We start from the raw sequence: 21815 nt of genomic DNA on the forward strand, positions 1-21815 counted from the left end.
CGAGAAATTAGGACTCATAAGGAGACATGAGTGTACCTGCGAGTGGAACAAGAAAGGAAATGAATAGTAATGGTACAAGATAAATCCTCCCCTCCCCCTTCTCCAGGTCCGCAACCGTATGGTGGCTTGCGGCTTATTTATGTAGATATGGATAGACTGTGTATCTAATGAAGAGGTATTGAATAGAATTGGAGAGAACAGAAATGTGTTGCAGACCTTGACTAAAAGAGGGGATCAGTTGGTAGGTCACATTCTGGGACATAAAGAAATCATCAGATCATCAGTTCATTGTTAGAGAGAAGCGTGTAAGTATGCCTGGGGGGGTGGGGAGGGGGGAGGGAGGGAGCAAAAATTGTAGAGGACGACCTAGAGACTAATACAGTGAAAAGGTTCAAATGGATCAGGTTACCGCATTTATTCAAGGACGAAGAGTCTTGCACATGGAAGTGTAACATCGAAAGCTACATCAAACCAGACTTGGACCGAAGATCACAACATAAGCAACAACAAAAAAAACGTTATATTACTCTTTAACTTAAAACGGGTACGCTATTGTAACATGTCTCAATGTCGTGTTGCAAGGAGAAGACGAGAGGAAATGAGTGATGAGTAGATAAAAGTTGCGGAGAAGGTATAAGTCGATCAGTAGTGCCCTATCGAAGCAACCACCTCAGTCACTTTAAGCGGTTTTGGGAAATCACAGGATATCTGAATCTCACGGCCTTCCTCAGTAATATGTCTAGCGTCGACGCCAGCTCCACCTTGATCGGTGGCCAATGAACCACTCAAACAGCGTACCTGTCGAGGATGAGTAGCCGTGGAAACGATTCAGTTGTGAAAAAATTCGAACCATTAGCTGAAAGTTGCTGTTGAAATCAACACGAAGATTGTAGCGATAGGGCGTAGTAATAACAGTTGCATTGCTGTTGTAGTTTTAGTGCATGTAATTGCAGTATAGTTGCTGTGATATCACGAATAGCACCCGGCGTTTAAGATAATGCGAAATTAGTTTTAAAAAACTGAAAGAACGAATTTCTGTATTTGTGTTAATCAACCCTAACAGTGGATCGAGCTGTTCGAGATCCGACCCATTAAAAGAGTCGCGGTTCTATTCATCCAGTTGGCGGACAAACAGAGTGGGGCAAACGGCGCATCCCAATTCGCAATAAATGGGAGGGGCTCACAGTTCCGTCATACTTCTTACACTCAAGGGAAACCTCTGAAAAACCTTGGTCGGGACCGGGAGATTCGAACCACATTAATTTATTTCTGGAGCAATGTCCATCGTTAAGAACTTCGTCCCAGCCAAATATTAAAATGTTTTGTATGTGTAAAATGTGTACGTGTTGTACGAGTGTGTATCTGGTGCTGGGCGGAGTGATGTGTTTCCGTGTCAAATGAAAGAATTAAAACCTTTGACTCGTTTTCTCTAACTGTAAAGGAACATCCGATAGCGAGTAGGAAAAATGCCGAAGGAAAAGCGCATGTAGTCTAGCACATTGGTAGTCATCTAAATTTTAAGAGTAACAATAGTAGAACAAAAACAAATAAGGAAACGTGATGTGATTGACGCTGGTAATGCAGTTCGATATTCAGAACACAGAAAAAATTACACAATTCATTGACCATTCATACAGTGTAAGATAGGTGTTTACATAAAGGTGTAAAAACTACTGAAATATAAAACTGAACGAAAAGTCCAATAGTCCGCAATAGATGCGTTTACTGAAGTGGATTAAGGATTTACACAAAAGGTTTCGCAACTTTTAAGTGGCATGTTCAGAAACTATTTATAAATTAATACTTTGATATTGGGCAAATAAAATTATCTGAGATTTTAAAGTATTTAGTAAACACATTTAAACAAGGCAGAAAAAAAATGGTTCAAATGGCTCTGAGCACTATGGGACTTAACATCTATGGTCATCAGTCCCCTAGAACTTAGAACTACTTAAACCTAACTAACCTAAGGACAACACACAACACCCAGCCATCACGAGGCAGAGAAAATCCCTGACCCCGCCAGGAATCGAACCCGGGAACCCGGGCGTGGGAAGCGAGAACGCTACCGCACGACCACGAGATGCGGGCAAGGTAGAAAATACTATCATCTAGTTAGGGGACTGGATGTGGATCACATAAGCCTCACAAAGAACGGCCGTCTTCGTATATAAAAATACATACTTGTAATGTCATATCAAAAGATGGTTACTTGAAAACTTTGTGTCACATGGCATAGCGAGCTATTACAGAATGCCGCAGAGTAACAGTTGGCGTGGTTAGGCAAAGTTCTCAGCTTTTTTCAATTGGTAAAACCATCCTCAATGATGAATGTCCTATCTATAAAAACGGAGGAATGGAATTAGGAATCAGAAACAGATCCTTGATTAAATAGAATGAAGCAGTATGCAAAATGAAAAAGAGGTGGTGACAATCCCGTGTAACGTCAAAAAACAACCACAATCTGGAATGCTCTCTGTTAAATTCTCAATGAACTATCATCACTTGACCGGTCAAAACATATTCCTGTGGGCATATGTCAAGTAACGATCGATGCTCCTCGTAAATGTTATCCAGGAACAGATTGCGTCCTGGAGTGACTGAAAACTAAAAATAAAGTTAATGATGAAAACTAATAAAATTAATGGACAAAAAATGCGATGAATAAAATTGTTTTAACATTTTTGGGGGCCACCAGTGATCGAGAAGAAGCCGAAACGCTTTTGTGTTTTTGTCACCAACATATTAGTAGTCGTAGAGCCTGACAGCTCAGGCTACGATGTGTCCAGTGCGTTCCCGTCACCTGTCCGATGTCTGCCGTACCGGTACTGAGACAGTTAGGGAAATCGAACTATCGCGGGCAATATGGAAGAAAGAGAAGCGCGAGCGAATGGTCGAATTCGGTTTTTGGCCGAATTCTAGGAAATTACACCTTATCTGTAAAGGAGATCGCATATAGAATATTAGTGTCACCCTTTCTTGAGTACTGCTCCAGTGTTTGGGACCCGAACCAGGTCGGATTAAAGGAAGACGTCGGCGCGCTGCTAGATTTGTTACCAGTAAGTTCTATGGGGACGTGAGTATTACGGTAATACTGAACGAACTCAAATTGAAATCCCAGGAGGGAAGAAAGTGTTCTTTTCGCGAAACGTTATTGATGAAGTTTGGCCGCGCCGGGTAGCCCCCCCCCCCCCCCCCGTCTGGGGTTCGAGTCCTCCCTCGGGCATGGGTGTGTGTGTTGTCCTTAGCGTAAGTTAGATTAAGTAGTGCGTAAGCTTATGTATCCGATGACCTCAGCAGTTTGGTCCCATAAGACCTTACCACAAATTTCCAAAGATAAAGTTTGGAGAGTAACAGAGTTAGAACTGCCACCAGCGTATATCGCGTAAGGACCGCGAAGATACGACAAGAAAGCTCAAAGTTCTTAAGGGTGCATACAGACAACTGTTCATCAGGTCCTCCATTTACGAGTGCAACAGATACGGGAATGACTATCAGTGGTAAGTGATATCCTTCAGCATGCACCGTATGGACGGAAATGCTTGTGGCCACAAATTAGCACAGTTTTAGAAATCAACCGTCATGCGAAACTCAGCAGGCAGTTTTTTCACATAATATACAGCGAACCACGGATAAAATGTAACAGCCAGATTCCCATACTTTTAGATTTCCGTAAGGGACCACACTGTCAGCCGTTAAGGAACGTACAAGCATACGAAATAGGTTCACAGACATGTGAGTGGCTCGAAGACTTATTAACGGAACCGAATATGTTGTCCTCGACGGCGAATGTTCATCAGAGATAAGGGTATCGTCATGAGTGCGTCAGGGAAGTGTGACAGGATCGTTGTTTTCTATATACATAAATGGTCTGGTGCACAGGGTAAGTAGCAGTCTGTGGCCTTTGCTGATGATGCTGTGGCGTGTGGGAAGGTGTCGTCGTTGAGTCATTGTAGGAGGATACAAGATAGCTCTAAATGAAGAAAAATGTAAGTTACCGCAGGTGAGTAGGAAAAAGAGACCAGTTATATTCGAACAAAGCATTAGTAGTGTGCCGCTCGACACAGTCACGTCCATTACGTCTCTGTGCATAATGCAGCAAAGCAGTATGAAATGGAATGAGTTTGTAAGAATTGTAGTAGGGAAAGCGAATGTTTGTCTGCGGTTTATTGGAAGAATTTTAGGAAAGTATGGTTCATCAGTGAAAGAGACGGCATGTAGGACAATAGTGCTACCTACTGTTGAACACTATTTGAATATTTGGGATCTGTACCAGGTCGGTTAAAGGAAGACATCGAAGAAATTTGGAGATGGGCTGCTATATTTTTTTACCAGTAGGTTCGATCATCACGCTAGTATTAAGGAGATGCTTCGGGAACTGAAATGATAATCGTTATGCGGAAGGTGACTTTCTTTTCGACGAACAGTATTGAGGAAATTTAAAGAAGCAGCGTTTGGGGCTGACTGAAGAACGACCCTACTACCACCAACATAAACTTCCCGTTAAGTACCACGAAGACAAGTACGAGGAATTAGGGCTCATACTGAGGCATATAGAAAGTCGTTTTCTCTTCGCTCTGTCTGTGAGTGGAACTGAGAAAGGAATGATTAGTAGTAGTATAGGGCACCCTCCGCCAAGCAGCGCTTGCGAAGTATGTATGTGGATGTGGAAGTAACATATCGAAGAAATTCATAGGTGTGCTGCTAGATTTGTGACGGGTAGGTTCTATGAACACTTAAGTATTAGGTAAAGACCCCATGAACACAACTGGGAATTCTTGGGGGGAAGAAGGTGTTCTTTTCGCGAAATACTATTGATTAAGTTTGGGGTATTCAGCATCTGCGACAGAGTGTAGAACGAGCCTACTGCCACTAACGTATAGGATCGTGAAGACACGATAAGAAAACCCAAGGCTCGTATGAAAGCATTGGGACAATTGTTTTTCCCTCGCTCGATTTGAGAGTGGAACAGGTAATGGAATGACTCGCGATGGTGAGTATTATCCTTCTCATGGTACCTTGCGGAGTATGTACGTAGATGGAATACTAGAGGAGGGATGTACAACCTTTTAGCTTACTAGTGCCACACTGGAAGAAGACAAGTATTTTCGGGCCGTACATAACATATTGTACTTAACATTAACAATAGCCACTGGAAGAAATGAACGAATGAGATAACAGCATCTTGGGGCAAGAGTTTCAAATTGAAAATATTCTGTTGATCAAAACTTTATTTAATAGGAATTTTATGGATGTATTTCATCGATTGTGTGAAAAATCCTCATTTTTTAGGCTGCACTGATACTTGCTCTGGGCCGCATGCTGTCCACGGGCAGCGGGTTGGACACTCCTGTACTAAAGTTACCGATATCCACTTTGGAATGTGTTGTGATGTCCTAAGGAACAAAAAGTTCTCAAAAATGGACACAAACAGTTTAGACCTCAAAAAGAGTTATACATTTATAAATGTATAAACGTTTTTGCGGTCCAGACTGTTTACGTCCATTTCGACAGTACTTTTAGCCAGACCGCTGTCCCCAATGAGAAATGTAATCAAAAATTACTAAAAAGTTCTCATTCTGGAACAATAAACTGCAACACGCTTTTTGAATACCATTCGTAAAAGCGATACACCTTAAGGAAGAAGCTTTCGTTGATCGGTGAGTAGCTACGGGTGTGGCGCACGGGCGGTGCGCTGGTAACTGGTTGGGGGCTGTGGCGTGCCGCGGACGCAGCTGACTAGTGTAGCGAGAGAGCGCCGGGGGCGCCGGGAGCGCCGGGGGCGGCGGCCTGCTAGACGAGGCTGGACAGCGGCGGCCGGCTGGTGGCGGGGCTCGGCGGCAGCGACGGGTGGTGGTAGTAGAGCGGGTAGCCCGCGGGCGCCGACGCCGCCGACACGGACACGCCGGCCTCGCCTCCGCCCACGCCGGCTCCGACGGCCGCCCCCGCCGCCGCCGCGGGGTGGGGGTGGCCCTGCGCCTGGGCCTGCGCCTGGGCGGCGTGGTGGTGCGCCGCTGCCGCCGCCGCCGCCGCCTCGTGGTACAGGATGGGCACCCGCACCAACCGCTGCGCCGCGTGCGCCATGTTGGCCGCCTCCAGCTCGGCCGCCAGCTGGCGCTTCCACTTGTTGCGCCGGTTCTGGAACCATATCTTCACCTGCGTCTCCGTCAGGTGAAGCGACGCCGCGAGGCCCGCGCGCTCCGAGCTGGACAGGTAGCGCTTCATGTCGAACGTCGACTCCAGCTGGAACACCTGGCTGCGCGAGAACACCGTGCGCGTCTTCTTCTTCCGCTTGTTGTTGTTATTGTTGTTGCTGCTGCTGCCGCTGCTGCCGTTGCCGTTGCTGCTGCCGCCCCCGGAGCCCCCGCCGACGCCGCCTCCGCCGCCACTGCTGCCGCCGCCGTCCTTCTTACCCTCCTTGTCGTAATCGTCGTCGTCGTCCACGTCCTCCTCGATCTCGACGGAGTCGACGTGTGAACCCGCCGCCCCTGCGGAGGAGGATCCCGACTGGTGCATGCCGTGGTGGTGGTGATGGTGGTGGTGGTGGTGCAGGAACCCCTGCGGCGGCGGCGACTTGGGCCGCGTCAGCGACAGGTAGGAGTCGGCGGCGGAAAGGAAGGCGGGGTGCGGGTGCAGGATAGGTGGCTGCGGGGGCGGCGCGGAGCTGCTGGCGGGGCTGCTGGCGGGTGTGGCGCCGCCTCCGGGGGGGCTGTATCCGCGCGCCGCCCCCAGAGGGGAGCTGGGGCTGCGCCGGCCACCCGCACTGCCACTCCGCCGCGCCGGAGAACCCGGCGGGCTGCCGCCGTCCTCGTTCGTCGTCGTCGAATCACCTGCGAAGCACAACACGAGTCATCACCCAAAACACCGCCGTCTCCAAATCTTAACCATTAATGATTCATAATGTTTGACATCATAGCGGAAGGACAGCGAACATATAAAACAGTAACATAAAGTCAGTCCAGATTGCAATAGTTATTTATTTATTTCGGTAATCGGTTTCAGTCTAAGAGACTATCTTCAGGCCAGAAATCCCTTGATGACTTGTGGGGCCGCATCACGGAGCTGCTGGGAGTACCAAAAAGTACCAGTCCACAACTGCTCCAAAAAACTGCCACTTGGCTTCTAGTACATTTTGCAACGCATAGCAGCTACGTGAACCAGCCCCACCAGTTATCTACAACTACACCTACATCTACATGGATACTCTGCGAATCACATTTAAGTGCCTGGCAGAGGATTCATCGAACCACCTTCACAATTCTCTATTATCCCAATCTCGTATAGCGCGCGGAAAGAATGAACACCTGTATCTTTCCGTACGAGCTCTGATTTCCCTTATTTTATCGTGGTGATCGTTCCTCCCTATGTAGGTCGGTGTCAACAAAATATTTTCGCATTCGGAGGAGCAAGCTGGTGATTGGAATTTCGTGAGAAGATTCCGTCGCAACGAAAAACGCCTTTCTTTTAATGATTTCCAGCCCAAATCCTGTATCATTTCTGTGACACTCTCTTCCATACTTCGCGATAATACAAAACGTTCTGCCTTTCTTTGAACTTTTTCGATGTACTCCGTCAGTCCTATCTGGTAAGGATTCCACACGGCACAGCAGTATTCTAAAAAAGGACGGACAAGCGTAGTGTAGGCAGTCTCCTTAGTAGGTCTGTTACATTTTCTAAGTGTCCTGCCAATAAAACGCAGCCTTTGGTTAGCCTTCCGCCACAACATTTTCTATGTGTTCTTGCCAATTTAAGTTGTTCGTAATTGTAATACCTAGGTATTTAGTTGAATTTAAAGCTTTTAGATTAGACTGATTTATCATGTAACCGAAGTTTAACGAGTTCCTTTTAGCACTCATGTGGATGACCTCACACTTTTCGTTATTTAGGCTCAACTGCCACTTTTCACACCATTCAGATATGTTTTTAAATCGGTTTGCAGTTTGTTTTGATCTTCTGATGACTTTATTAGTCGATAAACGACAGCGTCATCTGCAAACAACCTAAGACGACTGCTCAGATTGACTCCCAAATCGTTTATATAGATAAGGAACAGCAAAGGGCCTATAATACTACCTTGGGGAACGCCTGAATTCAATTCCGTTTTACTCGATGACTTTCCGTCAGTTACTACAAACTCTGACCTCTCTGACAGGAAACCGCAAATCCAGTCACATAACTGAGACGATATTCCGTAAGCACCTACTTTTACTACGAGCCGCTTGTGTGGTACAGTGTCAAAAGCCTTCCGGAAATCCAGGAATACGGCATCGATATGAAATCCCTTGTCGATAGCACTCAGCACTTCATTTGAATAAAGAGCTAGTTGTGTTTCACAGGAACGATGTTTTCTAAACCCATGTTGACTGTGTGTCAATAGACCGTTTCGTTCGAGGTATTTCATAATGTTCGAACATAATATATGTTCTAAAATCTTGCTGCATATCGACGTTAACGATATGGGCCTGTAATTTAGTGGATTACTCCTACTACCTTTCTTGAATATTGGTGTGACCTGTGTAACTTTCCAGTCTTTGGGTACGGATCTTTCGTCGAGCGAACGGTTGTATATGATTGTTAAGTATGGAGCTAATGCATCAGCATACTCTGAAAGGAGCTTCTGGCCTGAAGATGGTCTCTTGGACTGAAACTGGTTACCGCACTCCATCCATACATGTCATAAAAATGGATGTTTGTATGTGCCTTTGTACGCGTGTATGTTCCACATTTCATCTTAAACCACGGGACCGATTTTATGTATCCCTTACTGTCGGGCAACAGTCGTTGTGGTGCTAAGAACCACGTACCTATGATAGTGCAGAAGATATGACGTCATAATCAGTGAGCTGTGTGAGAAACTAGAGCATCGTGCATGACTTTCAAGTTTATTACTTCTCTGTTACGAACTCTACTCGCAATAAATTTCGAAGATAGTATCCACATATGCCGCTCTATGTACGTACCAAATTACATCATTTTATGGCACATATATGGGAAGATTTTTTTTTTTTGCTAAAACACACGTACAGTCGACTCAAGGAAACCTCCGACACCTGGCAATGGTCTTGATACCTTTCAACTGCCTATCGCAAACGGATGCAGACGAAAACAGTAGCCTTCTGTAGAGCTTATGAAGAGGCTCTGGCATAGAGGTGTTTACAAAATCGCCTTGTAGACACGCAAAGTAGCTGCGCCCAGCTGCCTGGACATGAAACTAAAAATATCGTTTATAATCTAGTTCTCAGTTACATATATATTACAGAGAATTTGTGTGTTCCATATTATGTTTCTTAATTTGGATACTGTATTTACATATTTGTACATTATGCATATTGCTTTGTACTACTGTTTCATAATCAAAGATGCTTTCATAAATACATTGGAATGAATTTTTTCGATGCTTCGCTACAAACACAGTTCATTATTTGTTTTTGTTTCTAATAGAAAGATGGCATAATGAATATCTCGGAAAATCCCGGATTTCCAGCTAATTAACAAATATATAATTGTTGCAGTCTAGACAAACTGTTTTTGTTTTCCTATAGTCATTCAGGTGGCACATTTTTTTAGATCGTACAGCACAGTTTGCATCAAAGGCAGTTTGTCGTAATATAATCAAACGAAGCCTCTAAAAAGATTTTGTTTTATTATTCTGCAACTAGTTGAGACCTGTCGGTCATCATCTGACAACTCACAAAAAAATTTCATTAGTGAATATTACATACTTGCAATATGTAATCATGGATTTTAAAATTATAGTCATCCACTACGAAAAATGTTACAGGTTTTGCGATGTGATGACCACTAGTTTGAAACGAGTTGCAGAATAATAAGACAAAAACTTTTTAGCAGCTTGGTGAGATTATGTTACAACAAAATCAATGAAATATTTAGAAGGAATTTTCATCCTGCAGCGGACAGGGCACCGATTAGAAACTACCTGGCACTTGAGAACGGTCTGCCCCACCGGGACTCGAACTGGAACGTTGGTAATGTCCTTGCCGACATTTTTTCGGGCCTCTATCCACTCCTATAGCCTGTCCTTGCGCTCGCAAGGTAATGCCTTCGTCAGATAGCTTCCTTCAGCTGTATTCGTATTTTTCTTAAGTAACTACATTTTCCTCTTCTTCTTAAAATGATCTAAACACTTTTATTTCTTAAAACAAAAAACTTTTTTCTCTTAAGAGGGTCTTAGTATTTGATTTGTAGGGCACTTATTGTAAATTTCACTTTTATTTCCAAGGGTATATACTCAGAAGTTTTCTTCATTCTTCGTACTGCGTAAATCTTTTTTATGGTAAATGGATAGTAATGAATTACTGACGAGTCTCTTATCAGCCAGTACTTAGAATACATTAACTAGGGTCTTACGGCTTCATGTGCATAACCATGATTCATTTAAATTATACTTACTGCGGTTTTAAAAAAGAAATAAACTGGAAACTAAATTTGGCACAGTATTTATGACAATGACTTAACTATCTACGCACAATTCAGGACAGCATTTCCTTCTGCAGTACCTGTCTCCTACTTTCCAAACCTAACAGAAGTTTTTGTATGTCCATCCTTCTGATTGGACGTTTGAGCGACTTCGGCCGTTTACTTATGTAATAAAATGCAACACCTCCATCCGTCCTTACGATGTTATTTATTACATGGTTACCAGTTTCGGTGCTTCAGTACACCATCTTCAGGCCTTAAGCGACGGTGAGGGGGTTAACTCCTGATTTTCGCAGAGCGCATGTAAAACGATGTTGTATCTCCACCCATCAACTACCAAGCGACTCAACCATATAATAAACAACATCGTAAGGATGGCTATAGGTGTTCCATTTTATTACATTAACAGAAATTCTTCTGCCTGAGCCGACCGCTGTGGCCGAGCAGCTATAGGCGCTTCAGTCCGGAGCCGCGTGACTGCTACGGTCGCAGGTTCGAATCCTACCTCGGGCATGGATGTGTGTGATGTCCTTAGGTTAGTTAGGTTTAAGTAGATCTAAGTTCTAGGGGACTGATGATCTCAAATGTTAAGTCCCATAGTGCTCAGAGCCATTTGAACCATTTTTTTCTTCTGCCTGAATAGGTCAGTCCGCAGAGCACTTACCTGGGAAAGACAAAGTTCCCGTCTCGAGCCTCGGTCATGCACACAGTTTTAATCTGAGAGGAAAGATTGGTTTATTGCTTCCACTTGTCAAAAAATATTACACGCTTGTTGTCAGTTGACGTTACGTTAACATACCGTAGGCACTTTATTATACATTCGAGACTGTTTGGCTGTGATAGAAGGTATAACACTGTCCGCAGTATTGATGAACAGGAAAAGTCATCAGACAGAGTGGACTGAAACATCTTCCTGAAGGTCTTGAACGATTTTGGTGTAGACTGGGAGGGCAGGAATGTTATAAAGGAACTCCACACAAAACAAAGTGATTGGAAGAGGTGTTAGATAAAATTTGTCACCGACAAATTATTACGCTAACTAGTAGACAAAGCAACAGAAAAGGCATAATACATTATGCATAGTAGTGGGTGAATAAACGACGGCCGGCCGTTGTGGCCGAGTGGTTCCAGGCGCTTCAGTCCGGAACCGCGCTGCTGCTACGGTCGCAGGTTCGAATCCTGCCTCGGGCATGGATGTGTGTGATGTTCAAATGGTTCAAATGGCTCAGAGCACTATGGGACTTAACTTCTGAGGTCATCAGTCCCCTAGAACTTAGAGCTACTTAAACCTAACTAACCTAAGAAATTGTTGAGGCTTTCGTGGCCACTTGTTGACAAACTGCCTATTGGCTTCTGTCTCGGGTTCTTCGGCCGACGTTCATCTAATGATTTTTCTGACGTTTCGCCAGCACGAGTGGCTGGCATTGTCAAAGCTTCACCCTCCATTGCCGGTGGTGAACTGGAGCCGAGCGCTATTGCGCAAACACGGCGTAAACACGATTTTCAAACCGAGACAGAAGCCAATCACACACATCCATGCCCGAGGTACGATTCGAACCTGCGATCGTAGCGGTCGCGCGGTTCCAGACTGTAGCGCCTAGAACCGCTCGGCTACTTCGGCCAGCTGTGTGTGATGTCCATAGATTAGTTAGGTTTAAGTAGTTCTAAGTCTGATGACCACAGATGTTAAGTCCCATAGTGCTTAGAGCCATTTGAACCATTTTTTGATAAACGACGAAGACAGTTAACTTTAACGGTTATCAAATAGAGTTGGCTGAATAAAGAAAGAACTACAGTTTATAATGGATCGCCAAAGTGGGAAAAGGGCATGCAACGAGGGTAATTATAGGAAAGGGCCAATTGACGACAGTAAACATACACGAAGGTTCCGTCAAAATGTAACTGGAAGGACATCTTTTTTTGGTGCTTAGGAAGCTTGGGAATAGAAAATGTAAACTGTGAGGAGCAAATAAGGAGTGGAATATCTGTAGGCAAAAGAGATTTTGAAAAGGTGGAAGGTTTAGTGACAGCAAAAGGAATTCCACTGGGATTAACAAAGAGGTGTGCCAAGTCTTTTACCTGCAGTGTAGTATTGTGTGGCAGGGAATCATGGCCAGTAGAGAGAAACTCCGTCCGAACAGGCCCCGTAAGACCAATCTGTATCGACCGACAGGCGTTACTCGATATGGATATTGAGGGGCATTGGTCAGTACATGGCACTCCCGGCCTTTGTCAGGTTTCGTGATCGGAGTCAAAAGGAAAGAGAAAAAATTTGTGGATAGTTTTCAAATGTGGCTTTCGTTTAAGCAATGAAATTATTTTCTGAGAGATTACAGAAACCACTTTTTAAGCGTGTATACGGTTCGCGCTATGTTTTTCTCTGTCTGCTGAAAAATTACGGCCGAACAGCAAGATTGGTTGCAATCCGTATATTCGCACGCTTACATGCAGCTGGCACAACGCTGAGGAAGTATCGTCCTCAGAGTAGTCTAAGGGATTATGGGCCGCGAGCGGTTGCTTCGTGCGATGTCACTTCGACAGTAGTAATATACGTAATTGTAGCGGTACGGGTTTAGTGAATTTGGCACCGGAGCGGCGCACAGTTGGAGGCACTGTGAAGCCGTAGTAGCGTCCGCCCGGAATTACGGGAGAGGGAGATTGCGCAATCGGCTTAAACAATCCTCGGGTTTAGAATACAATAGTGTAAGCACTTAATCGATGAGCGCATTCACGCTCGCATGCGGAGAAGCCCCGCACGCCTGCCCTAAGCAATTCCAAGGAAGCCCGGCAGCGGCGCTCAGACCGTGTCAGCGCCACCTCCTCGTTACGCACCGCCACGCAGCTCGCACGCGCAGCACGCACGCCACGGGACAGGGGTCTGCCTGCAGTTACCGTCCTCTCCAGTTTCACGGGAACGTGTCCGCCCTAACGGTATTTGTAGCGGAGACACCTTACACAGAACATACACACGACTACTAGTCTTATATATATATTGGCCACGACATCTTGGTAGATGATTGTTGCAGTGTTTGTGTGTTTATGGGTTGCATTTTTTCATATGACTTGTCAAGCCAATGGCAGCACGGCATCTCTTGCCACAATTGTCACAAGTATATCTGTGTATTTGGCTGCTGAGGCATGAGCAGTGGTAGCATTGCAAAGCTTTTTCTGCCTTAATCTGTCTAACAAGCCTTCATCATGCGTCGACATTCCAGATGATATATCGTCACGCCACTCTGGTCTCATGTTAGCCCGTGCCTCCAATCTGTTTGTGTCGATTCCAAAGCTCTCCATATCTCGTTTACAGGTGTCCTTGAACCTCAATACAGGACGTCCTACAGGTCTTTTGGCTATAGAGATCTCTCCAAGCATCAGCTCACGTGGTAATCTGTCAGGATCCACACGGTGGATGAGTCCCAGCTAGCGGAGGCGTCTCTGCTTCAAGATAGCTGAAATACTGTTGCAGTTACTTTTAGATAGTCTTAAAGGTGTAATTACCACCGAGGAAACAATAAAGTTGCGTAATCAATTTTTTGTTTGTTTTCAGGATCGTGCCCACAGTGCTGGTGCATAATGGCAACACCGTGCCACAGTACCGCAGCACGCCACAACATGAGGAAAAATCAGAATGGCGCAGTCATGGGCGAACGCAAGAATTTTTACAAGAGAGGAGAAAATAAAAACTTGCCGTTTTGGATATAACTGATTCGGTGAACTAAAAACATGTCGTATCCAAGAATTAAATTTGACAAGAGGTACACAAAACTTCTTGCATTTCAATCGGAAAGTAAGGTCCGATCAGTCGAGAAATGAAAACCACAGTGAAAAGCAAAAATCTTTTATTCGTAACAGTTAGCCACACCTTCCAGCTACCTCTGTAAATAGTCGCCGCTTGACTCAGACAAACTTTGCAGTACCCTCGTCATAGAAAGCAGCTGCCTGTACTTTTCGCCAATTCTCTATGGTGGTCTACCTTTCGTTATCTGTGCCAAACAAAATACATGAAGCGCTGGCTACATAGACAGTGAGCAGAGATAAACAACGGAGGGAGCCAATTAAGGGCTGTATTGTGGGTGATCAAACACTTCCCACTGAAAACGCTGCAGGAGCGCCTTCGTTGCTCTGCAGAATACGGCTGAAAATTTTCTTGTAGAAAGAAACGCGTGACATTTATGTTATGTGGGCTGCATAGCGTCAGGCGAAATCTCTCACCAGATACACATACTTGGCGGGAGAGACAGTTGTTTTAGGCATTTCTGTGTGATCACTTGGCGCTCTGAACTCAAAAGAGCGACGTGAATCGAGCGACAGTCACACTAAAGACGCCAACACGTCTGTGCGAAGTTCTATCGGATTTTGGCAGTGGTTTCCATTTCTTGGCTAATCGGACCTTACTTTCCGAATATGCCTCGTAGTCACCTACTTAGGATATTTAAGGCCGATAACTTCGATACTGTGCCTAAAGGTAAGCATATTTCGGTAGGAACCTATATGCAAAGTATATCTTTTTGGGGCTCCATAGCTCAATCGTTAAAAACGGAAGCCTTATAAGATCACTTTGTCGTCCGTCTGTCCATCTGTCTGTCTGTCTCTCTCTCTCTGTCTGCCCCACTGTTACAAACCTTCTTCTCAGTAAGGGGTAGATGTATCAACTTGAAATTTATGGCACGTACTGAGATCTATTGTCACTTGGTGAAGTAAAACACGTAAGCCAGTAAGTCAATGCAATAAAAGATACGGCCATTTATGTCACATATTTTGATAACTCTCAAATGCGTTCATTAAAACCTATAGTGTACTTCCCACTGACCTAGAACCCCGAAATGTGAAAGAATCAAGGTTTCACAGCACAAATAAAGGAAAAATCTGAAAACTATTAAATTGCAATTATATCACACGAAAAAAAATTGTTTATTATCCTACTTCAAACTTAAAATTAAAACATTCTTCGAAGTCATGAAGTTCCTGAGGCAGATATTTTGCCAGTATCAGTGCCGTTAGCAGACAAACAATATCGAGGTCTTCTATCCCTGGGATGGATGAACTGTCTATACAACAACTAACTTTGTACAGAACCCTCAGAGCGTGAGTCCTAATCCCACGAAGCCAACTTTTTTTGTTACTAGTGCCAATATGGATGCCACCTTTTTGATTTAACGACCAGAAATTACTTCCTCATTCGGTTGAATCCACGGTATCCAACAAGTTATTAAATAGTTAAAAAATTGATTTATTCATTCTCCTATAATGATTGACTGAGACTGAAATTTTAAAATCTGAAATAGGAAAAAAAGACAGAATGACTAAGAAAGTCTTGTGAGGTATTAACAAAAATTTCTAATACCCCTCGAAGTGGAGAAACTGGGAATAGTCTCTACAGAAAGGCTTATAAAATTGTGACACCCATAACAAAAAAGTGGTTCAAATGGCTCTAGGCACTATGGGAATTAACTTCTGAGGTCATCATCGCCTAGAACTTAGAACTACTTAAACCTAACTAACCTAAGGACATCACACACATCCAAGCCCGAGGCAGGATTCGAAGCTGCTACCGTAACGGTCGCGCGGTTCCACACTGAAGCGCCTAGAACCGCTCGGCCACACCAGCAGGCACACCCATAACACCATTTGCTTATAGTACTTCATGTCTCTTCATGTTGACGGATTTATTGCATTGTTTTCATGATTTATATATTTCAGTGTCAATTGGCATAAATGAAGTTGAACAAAATACGTTTTGAAAGCTACAATAATTTGGGTTGTTTAGGTCAAAAAACCTTTCAAAACCATCTTCAAATTGGCTGCTACAATCAACGTTTAGAAGCCTAGGACTGCACTAAGGTAATACCTATCGCTCCAGTTCGTTATTGAGTAGTATACCAATGGGACTGCAGAAATCGTAGATTTGTGAGTGTACGTGGCATTGTATCATGGACCACTTCATTGTGACAATTATTGTGACCAATACTGGTGATAACCATTTTTCCCACCTTGTAAATTCACACATTTTTTCCCTCTATTCTCTTTCTTTTTCTAATGATGTGTGAACAGCGACAATGTAGGCAAGCCATCATAGTTTTCCATAAACAAATGGCACACTATGTGATCAAAAGTATCCGGAAAACTGGCTGGAAATGACTTACAAGTTCATGGCACCCTCCATCGGTAATGCTGGAATTCAATATGGGGTCGGGTCCCCCTTAGCCTTGGTAACAGCTTCCACTCTCGCAGGCATACTTTCAGTCAGGTGCTGGAAGGTTTCTTGGGGAATGGCAGCTCATTCTTCACGGAGTGCTGCACTGAGGAGAGGTATCGATGTCGGTCGGTGAGGCCTGACACGAAGTCAGCGTCCAAAACATCCGAGAGGTGTTCTATAGGATTCAGGTCAGCACTCTGTGCATTATGAACAGGTGCTCGATCGTGTTGAAAGATGCGGTGGCCATGCCCGAATGGCTCATCAAAAGTGGGAAGCAAGAAGGTGCTTAAAACATCAATGTAGGCCTGTGCTGTGATAGTGCCACGCGAAACGACAAGAGGTGCAAGCCCCCTCCGTGAAAAATACGATCACACGATAACACCACCGCCTCCGAATTTTACTGTTGGCACTACACACGTTGGAAGATGAAGTTCACCGGTCATTCGCCATACCTACACCCTGCCATCGGATCGCCTCATTGTTTACTGTGATTCGTCACCCCACACAACGTTTTTCCACCATTCAATCGTCCAATGTCTACGCTCCTTGTTCCAAGCGGGCGTCGTTTGGCATTTACCGGAGTGATGTGTGGCTTACGAACAGCCGCTCGACCATGAAATCCAAGTTTTCTCACCTCCCGCCTAAGCCTAACTGTCATAGTACTTGCAGTGGATCTTGATGCAGTTCGGAATTTCTGTGTGATTGTCTGGATAGATGTCTATTACACATATCGACCCTCTTCAACTGTCGGCGGACTCTATCAGTCAACAGACGATTTCGGCCTGCATGCTTCTGTGCTGTACGTGTCCTTCACGTTTCCACTTCACTATCACATCGGAAACAGTGGACCAGGGATGTTTAGGATTGTGGAAATCTCGCCTACAGACGTATGACACAAGTGACACCCAATCACCTGATGACGTTCGTGAGTTCCGCGAAGCGCCCCATTCTGCTCTCTCACGATGTCTAATGACTACTGAGGTCGCTGATGCGGAGTACCTGGTAGTAGGTGGCAGCACAATGCACCTTATATGAAAAATATATGTTCTTGGGGGTGTCCGGATACTTTTGCTCACATAGTGTATACTACTGTTGTCATTCTGCAGGTGGAAGGGACGTCATTATGGGGACGGATGACAGGCACTTATACTGCTGCATTGTTTATTTGTATTGTTTCCGTGTACCGGGTGTGACACCAGCTGCTTTCTCCTCGGTTAAGGCTTGCCGAGTGCCTCTCTCTATAGAATACATGGCCTCCAATCACTCATTGCTGAGTAGTGGCATGTTGGTAAGTTAATTCATTGAGATGCTTTATGTCATGTGAGCAATGATTCGTAGCGACCGTTGGATATTAAAAGATAAGGAAAGAAACAGGCAGCATCGCGATCGCTATAGTTATTAGAATCAGTTATATTCTAATATTGGTGAAATGGAAATTACACATGTTATATTCTTTCAAATTATAGTGAGCCCAATGCAGCAATAACAGGCACAGGCAACCAATACAGATGTGTGATATAAAACGACACCTCTCTTTGAATTATTTAATGATATAAAATTTTGATTACAAAGAGCAAAGTGACTGTCAAGGAAAAACGTAACAATCAATGAACACGCAAATACCAATTTTGACAAGAAATGTATTTATTCATTTAAATAACAACACTAAAGAGATGATACCGTAATGACTATACTACCTAATACCTGAAGTAGTAGTGAAGAGATGTCTGAACGCAGCATCTGTAACCGTTTCGATAGTCATTATTCGAGCTTCAGCCTTCTTTTTCCTTTCATTGAAACCTTATGGAGTGGAGTGATTTAATACTGACACTAAAGTGTATGTATATTAGTTCTTTTGATACTTTACGCACGTAATAAGTGTGGAACAAGAAACGACGTACACACTGGAAAAAAGACTGTAACAGCTATGAATATTGATAGGATCAACAGATAACAGAAATAAGAAAAACGCACGAAGCACTCACAGTCCTACTCTCTACATCGGTTTCTTTAATATCAAAACAAACTCTATGTATATACCATTTGGCTATAAACTTATAGCTGTGGATCACCAGGGTAGCAATGGGACAGGCTCATAAGAGTGTTGGTAAAATGAAATCATAATTACACTTTGATTTCCCTGCATTACTTTAAGCAATTTATCCCGTAATTGCTCCAACAATGTCACAACCGGTTCCCTTCTATCTCGTATTGTGCATTGGTCTGTTGTTCCACGGGTAATAACAATGCTGTTGACGCAAAGTTGAAATTAAAACAGGAAGTCAAGTTACTGAAGATGGACCCGAATGTAGAAGATTGCTACTCTGATCCGATACATTATTCTCGGTCACGTACATACCCATTTCGTCAATAATACATAGCCAAGACAAGTTTCTTCTCCAACACATGTGAAAGGAAGTTAGTTTCTACATTACATGAAAAGTCAGCAATTATAAAATTGTTAATACGGTTTACTAGTGTCTTTTATTGGATCGTAGTAAATTCGTCAGTGAATCCCAGTCATAAAAGGATTTTTCACCTATTTCTCCAATACTTAATTTATAGTAGCCCAGATGTAATCACATTTCTTTAATATGTTGATGCTACCTTATGTTGCTCAGTGGTTTTTTTTTTTTTTTTTTGGTTCATGACATAGTTGACAGTGCGTTAATTTTATTTTATCATCTCTATGCATCTTTGTCCGATACCACTTGTAGATTAAATTATTGAGTTTGTAGAGTAGCATGGAGAGCTGCATCAAACCAGTCTCTGGACTGAAGACCACCAACAACAACCCAACATCATTTTCAGACTATTTAAGTAAAGGCTCATTGTGAGATCGTAGAATTTGTCTCTGAGGTGTTTGTGGCACCTAACTTAAAGTTTAGGCTGGCACATTTTGTGGTCGAGTTGTTACTCGCGGAAAGTACAGATTAAAACGTTTCAGCATCAACGGAGAAATAGAATTATAGTGTATCTACAATGAGCTTCATAGGAACTCGAATGATTTCGGTATCACTTATACACTCACTGTAGTATGTTTCCATTGTGAATAGCACAAAGTTGCAATTACACTTTGGTTCACATTACATAAAATTGTTCCCTTATGGAGGGCAGTACGGTACTGAAAGGCTCCTGGATAGTTGTGTGTGATGTCAACAAGTATTCAGAAACCAACAGCGGTGATCTGCCGATGAAGTGTCTCAGTTAAAAACTAGTCACGATAGTGGAGAATAAAATTCTGTCAATATGACGTCTACTTAGTACATGATAACTAGTTTACAAATTTCTTTATCTTGTTCATAGAAATGCATTCTACCAAAACTACGGTTCGGCAGTTTTGATACAGTACGTATATGATGTAGTAAATATTAGGATTACCGGTGGTATGTGTAGCTTTGGTAGGAAAAGAGACATAAGCGAACGTGTTTGTTTGGTTGGTTGGTTGTTTTGCACATCTATAGAGTCGCACATCATTCAGTCTTAGTTCTCTGTGTGTTTTATATCCGTACAGAATATAACTTGCATTTTTTAAGCAGTAAAAATTGGTTCGTAGCGTAACTTCTGCTCTGTTATGTGAGGAAAGCAATAACTTTTGATGCAAGTACACTTTACAAGTACAAAAATAAAGAAATGTTTATTAATATTGCTATTTTGCATTCACTAGAAAGTTCTTCATGATAATCAAAGGCACGAACTTCCTATTATTATTCATAAATGCGAAAGTTGTTCATGCATAACAGAAACATACACTCCTGGAAATGGAAAAAAGAACACATTGACACCGGTGTGTCAGACCCACCATACTTGCTCCGGACACTGCGAGAGGGCTGTACAAGCAATGATCACACGCACGGCACAGCGGACACACCAGGAACCGCGGTGTTGGCCGTCGAATGGCGCTAGATGCGCAGCATTTGTGCACCGCCGCCGTCAGTGTCAGCCAGTTTGCCGTGGCATACGGAGCTCCATCGTAGTCTTTAACACTGGTAGCATGCCGCAACAGCGTGGACGTGAACCGTATGTGCAGTTGACGGACTTTGAGCGAGGGCGTATAGTGGGCATGCGGGAGGCCGGGTGGACGTACCGCCGAATTGCTCAACACGTGGGGCGTGAGGTCTCCACAGTACATCGATGTTGTCGCCAGTGGTCGGCGGAAGGTGCACGTGCCCGTCGACCTGGAACCGGACCGCAGCGACGCACGGATGCACGCCAAGACCGTAGGATCCTACGCAGTGCCGTAGGGGACCGCACCGCCACTTCCCAGCAAATTAGGGACACTGTTGCTCCTGGGGTATCGGCGAGGACCATTCGCAACCGTCTCCATGAAACTGGGCTACGGTCCCGCACACCGTTAGGCCGTCTTCCGCTCACGCCCCAACATCGTGCAGCCCGCCTCCAGTGATGTCGCGACAGGCGTGAATGGAGGGACGAATGGAGACGTGTCGTCTTCAGCGATGAGAGTCGCTTCTGCCTTGGTGCCAATGATGGTCGTATGCGTGTTTGGCGCCGTGCAGGTGAGCGCCACAATCAGGACTGCATACGACCGAGGCACACAGGGCCAACACCCGGCATCATGGTGTGGGGAGCGATCTCCTACACTGGCCGTACACCACTGGTGATCGTCGAGGGGACACTGAATAGTGCACGGTACATCCAAACCGTCATCGAACCCATCGTTCTACCATTCCTAGACCGGCAAGGGAACTTGCTGTTCCAACAGGACAATGCACGTCCGCATGTATCCCGTGCCACCCAACGTACTCTAGAAGGTGTAAGTCAACTACCCTGGCCAGCAAGATCTCCGGATCTGTCCCCCATTGAGCATGTTTGGGACTGGATGAAGCGTCGTCTCACGCGGTCTGCACGTCCAGCACGAACGCTGGTCCAACTGAGGCGCCAGGTGGAAATGGCATGGCAAGTCGTTCCACAGGACTACATCCAGCATCTCTACGATCGTCTCCATGGGAGAATAGCAGCCTGCATTGCTGCGAAAGGTGGATATACACCGTACTAGTGCCGACATTGTGCATGCTCTGTTGCCTATGTCTATGTGCCTGTGGTTCTGTCAGTGTGATCATGTGATGTATCTGACCCCAGGAATGTGTCAATAAAGTTTCCCCTTCCTGGGACAATGAATTCACGGTGTTCTTATTTCAATTTCCAGGAGTGTATATATATT

At 44.3% G+C, this 21815-nt stretch overlaps 1 protein-coding gene across 1 annotated transcript in view; it reads right to left on the bottom strand.

The window, feature by feature from the left end:
* Window positions 1-5793: 5793 nt before the first annotated feature.
* The window catches only part of LOC124788854 (homeobox protein HMX3-like), a 33063-nt gene continuing 17041 nt past the window's right edge, over window positions 5794-21815 (bottom strand). Inside the window, exon 3 of the mRNA XM_047256138.1 lies at window positions 5794-6830. Within this exon, the coding sequence (XP_047112094.1) occupies window positions 5794-6830 (1037 nt within the window). The remainder of the gene's footprint in view (window positions 6831-21815) is intronic.

The sequence above is a fragment of the Schistocerca piceifrons genome, chromosome 3, assembly GCF_021461385.2.
Source record: "Schistocerca piceifrons isolate TAMUIC-IGC-003096 chromosome 3, iqSchPice1.1, whole genome shotgun sequence".
Classification (NCBI taxonomy): Eukaryota; Metazoa; Arthropoda; class Insecta; order Orthoptera; family Acrididae; genus Schistocerca; species Schistocerca piceifrons.